General features: G+C 32.7%; 1 protein-coding gene across 1 annotated transcript in view; it reads right to left on the reverse strand.

The window, feature by feature from the left end:
• Positions 1–10,198, reverse strand: part of LOC148605002 (WD repeat-containing protein 19-like) — a 29,269-nt gene extending 19,071 nt beyond the window's left edge. The window contains exons 1-10 of the mRNA XM_088549139.1: positions 10,084–10,198; positions 5,712–5,806; positions 4,941–5,006; positions 4,383–4,508; positions 3,836–3,934; positions 2,795–3,008; positions 2,171–2,283; positions 1,812–1,893; positions 1,157–1,248; positions 436–791 (exon numbers count right to left, since the gene is read on the reverse strand). Of these exons, the coding sequence (XP_088405265.1) occupies positions 436–791; positions 1,157–1,248; positions 1,812–1,893; positions 2,171–2,283; positions 2,795–3,008; positions 3,836–3,934; positions 4,383–4,508; positions 4,941–5,006; positions 5,712–5,806; positions 10,084–10,089 (1,249 nt within the window). The 5' untranslated portion in view covers positions 10,090–10,198. The remainder of the gene's footprint in view (positions 1–435; positions 792–1,156; positions 1,249–1,811; positions 1,894–2,170; positions 2,284–2,794; positions 3,009–3,835; positions 3,935–4,382; positions 4,509–4,940; positions 5,007–5,711; positions 5,807–10,083) is intronic.
• Between the last annotated feature and the right edge of the window lie 3,837 nt (positions 10,199–14,035).

Genomic DNA, 14,035 nt, shown 5'->3' on the forward strand with positions numbered 1-14,035 from the left:
TATAATAACAGTGTAAAATGTAGAATAACATTAATTTACTGTCAATTTAGAAACTATTGCAATAAAGGGAACTGACTTAAAACCACACTAATCAAAACTAACAATGAGGAATATTCAATATTACTGATGTGGGATTTTTCTCAAAATTGCAAAAAAATTAAAAAATGCATCCTCTACAATAGTGACAAATTGCAATAATTAATACATTAATTTTTTTTTAATTTACAGAATTTTCATGACAAGAAATCCCTTTTGCATAGCTGTTATGTATAAAAAAAAATTAAAAACTGATATTACAGAGTGTTTTAATGTAAATCAATACAATCCGATAAATAAGAATTCATTTTTATTTCTTAATGCAAGTGTTGATATATACATTTTACTTAATGTGCAGTAGCTTCATACATTCATTGTACACAAATCTTAAAACATTACCATTATCTCCTAGCAGATAAAACCAAGCTCTATTATTCATTCCAACAGCTAGATGATATGGACCAAGTCCAACAAACGAGGGTTCTACATCAATAGGTATGGTAGCTGGGTGATCTTGTTGGATATTGTCCTCCACGGTAACTTCTAACAATGAGGTCAGATGGGCAATTCTTGTCTGATTACAAGAAGCCAACATGGGCAGTTTGGTCAAGTAAACGTGGAGACTACCACGGTTGGAGGATACAGCTAATAATTGGCCATCATCTGTCCAGCTGATTTTGTCAAGTCCACGTTCATCATCCAGTTGAATGATGGCAAACATTTCCTTCAAGTCAGACAAGTCATGAATTTTTACACTGAAATAAAAGCATAATATTTTTCAAATAGTAATATTTGTATTGATACTGAATTTATCAATTTTCATGGTGCAGTCATGCCACAAAATTCCAACATTAACAGACAATACACTTTCCAGAGAACATTTAACATTTACAATTTATATGAAAGCTATGAGATCAGAATGAAACAAACTTACAATACTTTGGAAAAGTGAGAAATTTTATGCTAATTTCACAGGAATCTTTCCACTTGTTTAACACATGTCTCTTTTTGTGTTTCACAAAGTGAGAAATATTAGATTTTCACATTTACAAAAATCATCATTTCAATAAATAATTTGGAAAAAATCTAAATATATAATTTAAATATTGTTTACACTAACCAATTATCTCCACATGATGCAGCTTTATTCAGAGAAGTAGATATACCAATACAAGTCAAGTTGTCTTTGTGATTCCTTGCTTGGAACAGTTCCTACAAAATATATCATTTATTGTGACTATTCTAAGCAATAGCTCCTTCTATAGCATTATTGTATCATTATGTTTGTAAAACAACTTAAGCCGCAACCAGTTACAATTATAGTATTTTGTGTTGGATGCCAACTCACTTGTTCCCAAATACTGCCATTACCACAAGAAGCTTCTAAGATCAATTTTTATGACCCCACCATCTTTTTAAAAAATTGATTAGTACCTAACTTGGAATATGGGGCCAATCTTGGAGACTTTGATAAGTCTAACCATAAACCTTAGTAGTGATCTTTTCATATGCAAAGTATCAAGTCTTCAAGATTTTTTCTTATCTGTTATGAATTATTTTAAACTTTCAATGGTTGTCATTTCTAAATGATAGCATCTTAGATTTCTTAGAATGATACTGCACAAATGCAGGCAGTGCCCTATTTTAGTGTAATGTTTATTTTCATTTTGTTCCACCATTTATTAGCAAGCAATAACTACATCTTCTAACTTTGTCAGTGTTGTGAATTATTTATTCAAACTAGTGGAGTTCCACCATAGTCAATATGAACATACCTGTCCAATCTCCTTCATGTGGGTAGATATCACCACAAAGAACCCATTGGAGAACCCAATCATAATGTAACCATCTCCATACCTAGGAAATATATAAAAGGTAGATAACTCCTATATATTCAGACACATGTATCAACAACCATTATTGCTTAAGTATTAAAGTTTTTGTGTTTATTGTTTTTTTTATAATAAGTACTGCACCAGTACTGCTAATATAGACTTTCATATAACTATTTCGAAATATGGAGAAATGAGTCAAGTTCTAATTTAATGCGGTTCTCACTAATCCAACAGCATGTTTGCCAACAAAACAATCAGTACTAGAACTTTTATTGTACCAAATGTTAACAAAGCCATACCATTTATAAGACACAATAGTCCCATATCTTGGTTGGAAGGCCAGTTCTATAGGATTATCAGGATCATTTAAGTTATAAAGGAACAGTGTCTTCTTTCCAATTACAACACTCACCTATAATATAAAATCAAGACTTTATGACGTCAATTGCTTTGGTTATTCATGGTTCAAACTATGCAGTAAATTGTTGATATTAAAAATTAAAATGGTAAAAAAGTAGTGGTAATGCCATTTCTTACTTCTACAGCCATTTTACATGAAGACCAATGAGGGATGGAGACATTTTTATTTATTATCTCCCATGGAAGTTATGGAGTGCTTTTTTTCATTGTTTATTACTTGACATTGTTGACAAATGATGCAGAAGATGTTCTTTTGTTGTTTTTATTTTTTCAATATAATGATGAAAATAGTTTATGAGGCACTCTCAAAGGAGAAGAGGGAAGGCCTTAGAACCACAAAATTTATTCTAATTGCTATAAGCACCTTACAGCATTTTCAAATATTAACATTAATATAGTTTCCAAATTACAGTACCTAAATTATAGATTTTGACGAAGAATTTTAACTGAAGAAAGCTGGTTCAATATTTGCATGTATGCATGTCATCCCTTTTACTACATACAGTATTTTCACCAATCTGGCTTCTTTCATCTCCCTTCATCTCGGAAAACTGAACTTCCTGAGGATTAGCTCGCACTGACGTCTGTCTGATAGTGTCGCCTTCTACATTACTGATAGAGATAGTGTTATCGTCACTTCCCAAACAGAGCAGATTTTCATTACTCCAAGCTCCACATGTTATTCTTCTTGTGTGTTTACCCAAAATAGGAACTTTCCTGTGTAAAAATAGATGTAATTTGTAACATTCATTATTAACCTACGGCAAAAAGGTAATGTCTATTTACATCTAGATTTTTTACCAACCATATTCCTACCTGTCAAACAGGAAGTTCAGAATTTTTCTTTGTATAATATATTCTAATATATCACATTCTTCAACTGAATCTCAGAATATGACATAAAACACTCATAACTAATGTTATGAAAAAATACATAGCTATAACATGTACAAATTAACAAATTAAATACTGTACTTCAGATCTTACTTGATACCAAAAAAAGGGCCTAATCCAGACATCGATGAAAAGGAGAAGTTTTAGTAAATTCCGTTTTAAAATTGAGAATATTGACATTTTTGTCCATGTTATATATTACAAAAACTTCTCCCTGTCAAGACAAATGGGAGAACTGAGCTAAACAAGGAGAAGTTTTTGCTCAGTTCTCCCTGTAGATTAGGCTCTGTACCAGTGCATGTATTGCTTACTGGTTTCTAACTTTCATGATTTTTGAGGTCAAAACAAACCAACAAGAAAGACAGATCCAGGAAGTTTGATTCCAATTATTATAAGAATAGTTAGTGACATTGATCGTTAGTTACATTGATGTTGTGGAGGATGTAAACAATTCTTGTACATTTTGGACATGTTTTGTCTCTGTGTAATGTTTCCCGATGATTTTTGTTTAACCGTAACTTTACCTGTGATGATGAAAGTGAAGATTTGTGGATTCTGTTTCTCTGCACTGGACTTATTACATTTTTATGACTGCTCAACCCGAATAATAATATATAAATGCAGTAATGTCCAATGTTTTGAAGATTTACCTAGAGGACTGATGATTGTAGATAAGTAGGTTTCCTTTAGCAGTACCAACAGCTAGATAAGGTCCTGCTTTGGCCCATAGTATAAAAGTCATAGTATCTCTGGAAAAAAAAATAAAGTTTTAGAAACAACATTTTATTCATCTAAGAAGTTTGAGTTACGTGTATACAGAAAAAAGAGTATAAAATTATTAAGGCCAGAACTAAACTAAGGAAGAAGACAGTTTCAAAACCATGAGGAGACAGACATTTAAATTAACAGAGGCAAAACATTTGAAGAGCAAATGTATTCGAAATATATGTTAATACCAATAGGTGCATGTACTACATATTTTAAATCTTGTAACACTACATGCAGTATTTATTTCTACTTAACTTCAAGATTGACAAAATTCAATAATAAATTTGCAATCAAGGACAGGTAATGGAATGAACTGATCAGACAAAAGTCCCTTCATGTCAAGAACTCAAAATCTCAATTGATAGATCTTGCCTAAAAAACAACCTTAATTACTTTATTCAAATAGAATGATACAGGGTAAAAACTCACCTAAAACCACTATCAATCTGAGCAGAGCGCAGGGTGTTGGCATCCCACAATGTGACAACTCCATTTTTATCATTCACGATGGCCAGAGTATCACCGTCTCTATCCCACGCCATTCCAGTACACACTCTGCAAAAGATCAGTTATGCCAAACCTTTTTTTTATATATCAAAGAAAAGGTCATCCCATTTGATCTTTTTTTTTCAGGTAAATGTTTAAGGTAACAAAAACAATCAGATTCAAATAGCAAATAACAAATATCATTTACCACTGGAGTAATGGCAAGTTTCAATGATAGATACTCCTGAAAATTCAATGTAATTGGTACTCTGAAAAAAAGTATAGCCTCTATGCTGTCTAAGTAACTAAGATTAAGTAGCTATTTCAATCCTAGGGTTGCAAATGATTAAATTATACTAATGTTCCATTACATTATTTAAATATGTACTTAATATCTCCATGGTAAAGTATCTGAATTACATATATGTACTTTATATTATTAACCTCATTACCCTTCATTGTAAAAAATCATAAAATTTAAAAAATGTTTTTATTTCTTACCCTGGTAAATGAATTTCTTCTTTAAGGTCTCCATGTCTGTCATAAAGTCGAACTAAGTTATCACTCCTGTAGAAAAATATATACATTTAAGAACCTCTTACAAATAAAATAGGGGTGTAAATTTGAATTCACATTAAATAGATACTAGTATGAATAAAAGCTTCAGTAATAAATACAGTTCTACTCCTAGTTTTCCAATACTGACAAGTCTTTTCAAGATTTCTGGATTAGAACAATCAAAGAATTTAAATTTTAAGAGAAGAAAATATAAAAAGGTGGTCATTCAATTATAATAAACCAAAAACTTAAGAACCACATTGATTTATCCATAACACAAAATTTATTCTACAACAAACAGTAATTTCATATGATTTTTTTTTAATTTTTCAATTTATGTCACGTTTTTTAATTGAAGAAAAAATAACATTCAAATTCTTAAAACAATGTACTTATTTTAATGTATGTATTCTAATATTTCTAGAAAAGCAGAGGACGCTTACCCTACCGGTGCACCTGGTCCATGCTCCCAGTTTTTAGTGTAGTCCGAGCTGCTCATTTGTTTTTGTTACTTTGTATGTATGATTTTAGTTACTTTATGTTCTTTGTTGTGTATGTCTGTTTTACATGTGTGGTCTTTGTCTCTGGATTGCATTCTTTTGATTACCACTATAACCTTGGTTCCCTTGATTACTCTTTCTAATAGATTTAAATGTGTAACATAGTGCTATTGTTTCACATGAACAGTTAACTTACACTTTTGATGATACTTACCCTGCAGTTGCTAGGTAATTCCCCAAAGTCTTTTGCCAAGAATACTGCAAATTACCTTGAGATCCTAATGTTTTGCTACTTAAACTGAATACACGCTGAAATTAAACAGAAACACCAATTAACATTATAACAATCTGTTTTTGGACATTTCATGTCATAATACCTAATAAAAGGAGTTAATTCAATACAAATAGTTTCCAAACCAACTTCAAAGATAAAGATGTTTTCTTAAAAGTTCAATTTTATCCATTTGGTTTTAATGTTGCAAGGAAGTTGTGATTCTGATTTTGCTCAAATCAGGCATATATATTAGTCAATATTGTCCTGAGCAAATATAATATTGCAGGAGCTTGCTCTTGCAATATTGTATTCAGCAAGAAACAAATTACAGTAAATTGACAGTATTTGCATCTATTCAATATCTACCTGATAGTTTCAACAAAAGATAAAATGCATTTTCTAAAGACCAGCATCTGCTGTTTTGTGTTGACACTTGACAACAAAACAGTATTAACAAAAGTCAATATCGAAACACTTCAGCTTTCTTTTTCTGAAAATGATACTAAAGCTTGTGTGCAAATACAAGGATATATTACAAAGTGGTTTTCACAAAATTTCTATTGAAATTAGAGAGCAACAATTTGCTTTTTTGCTTTTTAAGAGGAGCAGAAATTTACTATCATGCCTTTTTAATAGGAGAAAATATAGGTTCTGCCTTTTTTTCTTTGGTCCAGAGCTCCAAATCTTTTTTTGAATAATAAGAAAAATGTCAAGATAATAATAGATCCTGCCTTTTTATTTTTGTTATGGCCTGTCCTACCTTTTCATTGCTTGAAAATTTCAATCCTGCATTTTCATTTCAAATTTCATCCTAACCACCCCATAAAACTAAAATGGTACTTCCCTCAAACAACAATTTATGAAATTCTCTGATATACTTAAATAATTTACTGATTCAGAAACTGTATGGCATTTCAAGGATTGCTCTTGTCCATAACATTCCTGACTGGTCGATGTATAATACATGTATATTATCATAAAAATTTACCAGTATAGTGGTACTCTGGTGATCAAAATATTCAGCCTCTGAATGAAATTCAAAACAACAATTGATGGACATGTTTTGTTTCTATACACATAGCTTGGATATTCTTCTACTAAATGTTGAAAAAATTATTACGATTGTACACCTTGATCCAACTAAAGGAATGGATGAATGACAAGGGTCATCAGGCGTCATTACTGTTTTTGTTTAACCTGTACAAAGGTGAAATTATTGGTCATGCGTGCATTTAATTATCATATGATTTTAGTGATGAATGTCTCCTACATAGCAGACCATTAATCAGTTCTGTTTATTTTATTGTAGGTTGAAAATCAGTTATAAAATACGAATTTAATTTTGGATACATGCACCAATTTTTAGGGTGTACAGTAAATCAAAATTGCAAACTTATAAAAAGAATAATATACCATACATGGAATGTTAAGCTAAATTGAATATGTTAGTTAACAACTACTGAACTGACCTTGATGATCTATGATCCACACACGTAGGCCCCTGTTCTTCATCACAAATAAACCCAAATTTGTTATTGCACCGGAAATAGGTTTCACCAGAAATATAAGGTTTAAACCACCATACACTGTGACAGTGCAAGATTAATGGTTTACAAGGACAAATTAAAATCCTGAATTGGGCAATGGAATTGAAATAAATGAAATTTTTTGTTGCATGAAACTGATTATGTATTTTATGTACATGTATAACCGCTTAATGTGTCTTTATTGTGTTAATAACTGTCTGGACATGTTTCATTTATGCACTGTCTATGTTTCATTTCATTTTCTGGCCATTATTATATATATGCTTTCACTGTATATATGTTTCACTTAATGCCGGTTATAAAAGCTCTTCAAGAGCTTATGTTGTATTGTTTCTTAACTTGCCGACTCTAAGCAATGATTATTTGATTTGAATTGTATTTATGTATCTCTAACAATAACTGGGTTCCATAACAAAGAAATAAATTTGTCAACAGACTCCAAAAAAAGTCCTCTTTCAGGGGTAACTTTTCTGAAGCTAGGCCACCTCCAAGATAAAAGAAAGATCTTCTTCTTTAAGTTTTCCAGTAAACCATCTAAGTTTTAGGTGATTACATACTGGTGCATGTGTGGCCTATATAAATGAAGCGTTAACAATTAAACTCATTTACTGTATGCTTTACTTTTGGTGTGCTGGTTGCTTGTCTTCAAGTTTCTTTTGAGAAATCCAAGTGTTTTATTAGCTTTTGAAATGATGTCATCAGTGGGGTTGTCCCATTTTAAGTTAGATTGAAGAGTGACACCTAGTTATTTAGCTGGAGAGACTTCTAGGGTGAGGTTATGGAGAATATAACTATGTTGGACAAGTTTTTGTTTACTGGAACAAAGAGAACAGTGCATTTATCAGGGTGGAAGGCCTTTAGCCAGTCTTGTTCCCATTTTGCTGCTGCCTCAAGATCACTTTGTAGTTTAAGGCAGTCATTCTTTGATTTAATAGGCATGTATGTAATACTGTTGTCAGCAAATAATCGTAGTTTGCTGTGTTTAAGATAATCTGGAAGGTCATTGATATATACCAAGAATAAAATAGGACCTAATACAGTACCTTGTGGTACACCAGAGGTGACAGTGTTGGATACCTTGCGGGCCAAGACTAAGTTTTGAGTGTAGTCAGAAATGCTGAAGTCTATTTTATGGTTTTGCCTGAAATTCCATAGTAATTTAGCTTGTAGATAAGATGACAGTGAGAAACTTTATCAAAAGCTTTAGCGAAATCCATAATGATCAGATCAGTTAGTGTATTTGTTGTGTTTTGCATGAGCGAGAGTGGCAAAATCTGTGGAGATCATAAAGAATGTTATTGGACTCTACATGTTTTATGATGTGTGAAGTGGCAATATGGTCCATTAACTTGCAGCAGATACAAGTTAATGAAATTGGTCTGTAACTTACAGGTCTATGTTTATTTCCTTTCTTGTAGACAGGGGTGACATTTGCATGTTTCCAGTCGTTAGGTTTTTTCCAGATGCATATGATTTTGTAAAAAGGAGACAGACAATTCTTTTAGCCGTCTACCACTGATGTTATCTAGGTCTGTTGTCTTATAAGGATTGGTTTTAATAAGTTTATTCAGACTGAAACTGCTCATAGCCAAATGTCTGCCTCAGCATAGACAAATGTCATGGTCACTTGATCCTATTGGTGGTAATGTGTATATATAAATTGGATTATTGATCATGATCAAGTATAAGATACAGTCAAACCTCGGTAGCTCGAACTCATAGGGACCATTGAAAAGTATTCGAGTTACTGGGAGTTAGAGAAATTGAAGTTCGTATATTTCCAGATTTCTTTCGTTGCCAGTCAGAGTTCAACTTCATCGTTAGAAATTGCTTACTTCCTCCGAAGTTGTGCTAGATCGTGGATCTTTTTCATTCGCTTTCGGAAGATTATGTTGATTTGTGGACATTAAAAATGCTGTGTTTTCTTTTAAAAACGTCCAGAGTGTGGGTTCATTGGTCAATAATTTGTTTTCATCCGATTTTCTGTCATACCGACTCTGGAACTTTCTTGAACTTCAATCAGTTTTATGTTAAGATAAAAACTACCTAATTAGTGATGACTTAAATATTACCTGTAATTAACTAAAATGACACTGATTAATGATAGGGTTTCAGTTTTTCACAGCTTTTATTACCCAAGCTGACAAAATGGCTGATGAGTTCGAGTTAGTGAAGGTTATTCTCTAAGATTTATTAATGAACGGACCGATTAGTCGGTTCGAGTTTTCCAGAAATCAAAGTTCGAGAAATTCAAGGTTATTTATATTGATTTTATAGGAGAAAATTTTGGTACTTTGAATTGTGTTCGAGAAATCCCGGGTGTTCGAGCCATCCGAGCGAGCGAGTGAAGTTCGACTGTACGTTCATTTCAAGTTAATACATCTACTATTTGGTGTAGGTTTGTGTCATATATTCTGTCAGAGGGAGTCTGTAGTAGTAGAAGATATCATGATTTGTCTAGCCTGTGTCTGTGATGTAATTTGTAAATCTACCCATATTATTTAACAATCAGTTTGAAGCTCTTTTATTTCAGAGCTCATGAATTCTTTGCTTACAGCAATGAGCATACCCCCATAGCTTTCATTACTTGTGCTGAAAATTATTACTTGTATGTAAAAGAAACGCCATGATCGAGGTAACAATGATGATGCCAATAGTATTCCGATGTCCAGTTCAGTTTGGAGTGGTAAAATTTTTTATGAAACGAAACAAAAAGTTTACACTTAAATAGATGAGATTTTATGGATCATCAGTGCATATATTACCTTCATTCTTAGCAACTAATTATGCAGAAATTCAAAAAGTTGTGTACATATTCACCACGGGAACCGACAGGTGAAGGAATTTGAGAGTAATTAAATTTTCTTTGAGAAGAATTCCAGTAAGGGAACTAACCCATATTGTAATTATTTCATCTGCTGTGGTTACACTTAATGTGTAAATTTAAAAGAAATTGATCATGAGTGTATTCGCAGACATTTTCCCCACAGAACTGAAAACAGTTCCGCCACAGCGAATGTAGGCAGTTGGGGGACGGGATTTTTCAAAGAATGGTTATGTCTGAAAAACCAGGCAGGGGGATTCATCATACATGTATATCAAGATTATCAATGCAACTGTTAAAATCCTTGGAACGGCCAGGGGCTATACACTCACATATCATGAAATATTTTTGACTGGTTATAGCGGAGTAAAAATTCTGGCGCGAAATTTCCCCCACAGACTGTTTCTGTAGTACTTTAAGTATTCCAGTGGACAGCTTTCATCTGCACTTTTATTTTTGAATAGGATCTCTTTGAATCCTACAGAAGAACTTAAAAAAAAACTTTCTATCAAAGGTCTATATCTAATTCCTTGTTTTCAACTAGATGCTTGTGAAATTCGTCTAGATGAAATATACAAATTTTGATAAAAAAGCATCGTGACACTATTTTAGTAAATCTAGCGAAATGCCTTTTTAATTCATGTTTACTTTTTTCCATATAGACATCAATACTTTCGTCTCTTACAGATTCTTCCTGCCAAAACTTAGATGTTTTAATACTATTTCGATGTCTTTTTACTTCATCTAAATCTTGATATAGAATCGTCTTGATAATCGTTTCTCCAAATATGAAATGAGTGTACTATTTTTACTACATGCGTCCCGGTGTGTTTCTTATCTAGCACAATCCATAGGCCGATACAAAAAGAGAAGGCGAGAGGCCCACCCCATATGCTCGAAAAATGGTTGATAACTAAAAAAAGAAATGGAAACAAATTGCACTAAGTTCAGTCAGCGACCCCTTTTCGAAAGTTCTGGATCCGCCACTGATTGATATTGTATTCTTATATGGGAAATATGGAGTTAGGCGAACTTTACTCAGCTGCACTGTATTACAGGTCTATGACTGTGCGTACCATCCACTACATCCCGATGAAGTCACTAATTTGTGGGCTTAAACCATATATAAGGTGAATGACCACCAAATCCTATGTTTTTATTCAATGAAAATGACTTTACTTACAATTAATGTAACCCCCAATGCACTACATTTTTATTGATCTGACTGAACACAATTGTGTCTTATGCCCTTTTGAGGTTAGATTTATTAATCCGATTTTACTAAAATGCTTGGTGATTAGAACATCGGCCATGGATAGTAAAATGTAAAAATAAATGGTAAAAAAAATCGTTAAAACAACATCATGAGTGACAAAAAAATATACTAAAATGTTCTTTCAACGATTTTTTACATTACCGTCCAATGTCATACACAGTTTGAACGATTTTTTTACATTTTACAATCCATGACTACATACTTTAGTGGCCATAGATAGCAAAATTTAAAAAAAAAATATGTTAAAACAACATATCAGTACTGTATTTGTTTGTCATTCATGAACTCAAACTCGCGTGGATTAAAAGGTAAGAGGGTTAAGAAATCTTGTAGTACGTAAGATGCTGTGTCCAAACTTTTGACCTTTAACCAGGAAACACGTTGTAAGTAAGAGACCTATTTGAATTAAAATTGTTATGGCCTTATTAAATATATAAAATCGCTTAAAGCTTTTAAGTGAAATCCTCAAAACAACACATACACTTAAATTTGAAGTCTTAAACCTCACAGATCGTGGTAATTCAGGTCAATATGTCATATGTAATAAGCACCCGAAGTAAGGATTCAGACTTTTTTCCCAACATTTTACTATCTACATTACTATGAGTGGTGATTTGTCTTTTTTGTTTTTCCATTGATACAAACTGCATGCGTTGTACTATAAATCATTTTATACTCTTAACACTGACCGTATCTCTAGAAATAATAAATCAAAGTACTCGTGTACTGAATCAATTTATATCGATCGTTTGAGTTTTAACGCCTCAAATAATCGTCATATTACAAAAAATATGGGATCAAAGGAAAGTACGGGAATCGAATTCAAACTTTACTGAAAATAAGAATATTTCTATAAATGGTTAATACTGAACTCTTTGTTTTATTTTTGATTTCACCACTTGATTACGAAAGACATTTTAAAAACACACACATCAAAATTCATAATGCATCGTAGCAATGCGCCATTTTGCGTAATATTCAGGTTCGATATCGGTTTACATGGAACACCTAGATGAATGAACGCAAAACTCTCCGACATAGTGCATAATTGAACTACAAACTACTAATTAGCTATTACCAGTTTTTTTTTATTATTATTTTCAGGTCGAAATTAAATTCATCGACCTCCAGGTCGAAAGTGTCTGTTAAATTATTCAAACTTACGCCACAATCATTGAAATCATATCTTTAAAAACATGTCCCTCTCAACTAGATATATTTCTCAGTTGATAAGCTTTATTGCTCAAATGCTACTAGTCATAGACACCTATGTGTCATGTAAAAGCGCTGAGTTTCTGGGCACCCTATCCAGAGACACGTATATTAACATACACGATATAATCACAGGGGCTTGCTCCTAATATCAAATATACAGCCCGACTAGTATATAACACGAAAAGAGGGATCCTTTCAACTCATTTCCCACTAATAAAATCGAACATATTACTATATACTGCTCTGCAACCAATCTAATAAATAAACACAGGTATCACCACCAAATACTTCTTATTATATATAGACGGGTTGCATATATGATAGTGGGAGAAAGCCCCCGTGATATAACTTCACCAATCATGCAATGTGCAGAAAACATTAGACATGCACTTTTAAAGCCCTGGAGCACCTACAGCTCTATTATAATAGCACACACATGACCAAAATAGCTAAATAGAATGATTATTGCAAAAAGCAATAACACCAGACCAAAACAAAATGACACAATTCCCGAGCATTGCATTATCGAAATTCCTATGCCACCGTGTTTGCCATCTCCGGGCTTCCGATGTCACGAGGCGGTTACCTTAATAAAATACACGATACAGTGAATGATACATCAGGATGGTTTCGGGGGTTGTGCTATCCTTTTGTAACAAAAATGGCCAAAAGATGAGCGGCAAATAATAGCATGAAATCCCTTTCTTTATACAAGTGTCTTGATTGGAACAACTGCCCCTTTTATCCGCCAGGGCCTGCATGAGATATCTGAAAACAGTTCTTCCAATTGATACTCAGCATTCCTCTTCATATTCCAATTCTATGATTGAAGAGTTGTATTAATATACATGTAGGGTTTTTATTTCTAGCTAAACATCAAATGGTTTATTACGCGTTTAAAATTAAATAGGCAACTTGAATATATCGACACTGAGCGACTTGTTTATTCGGGTAAATGCATATAAATAAACAGGTACTGATAAGAGATCATCTATTTTTAATTACAAACTAAATTAATCAGCATATTAAGTTCGCAGTAAAAGTTGTTTATTGGGTTTGTTTATTGTTGTCAATAACATAGAATTGAAATGAACATATTAGTAATACCTACAAAGTGGACCTAACTATCTGTATGTGAACCTTAATGGGGTATGCCAATGGGACCATTTTCTTGCGGTAGTATAAGAAAATTACAGATGCTACCAGGCTTTACAAATCTGAAGGCTCTGGCGACTGCTATCTCTTGTGAATGGAATTCCAATGCTTTACATTAGTAAAAGTAGGTGTAAAGCATTGGAATTCCATCTTCGGTCTAAATTGATAAAAACAAGAAATGTGTGAGCGATGGCTCCATCTTCGATCTAAATTGATAAGAACAAGAAATGTGTGAGCGATGGCTCAC

Source organism: Perna viridis, chromosome 10, assembly GCF_037379345.1.
Source record: "Perna viridis isolate PV_CMFRI_1.1 ecotype Kerala chromosome 10, ASM3737934v1, whole genome shotgun sequence".
Lineage (NCBI taxonomy): Eukaryota > Metazoa > Mollusca > Bivalvia > Mytilida > Mytilidae > Perna > Perna viridis.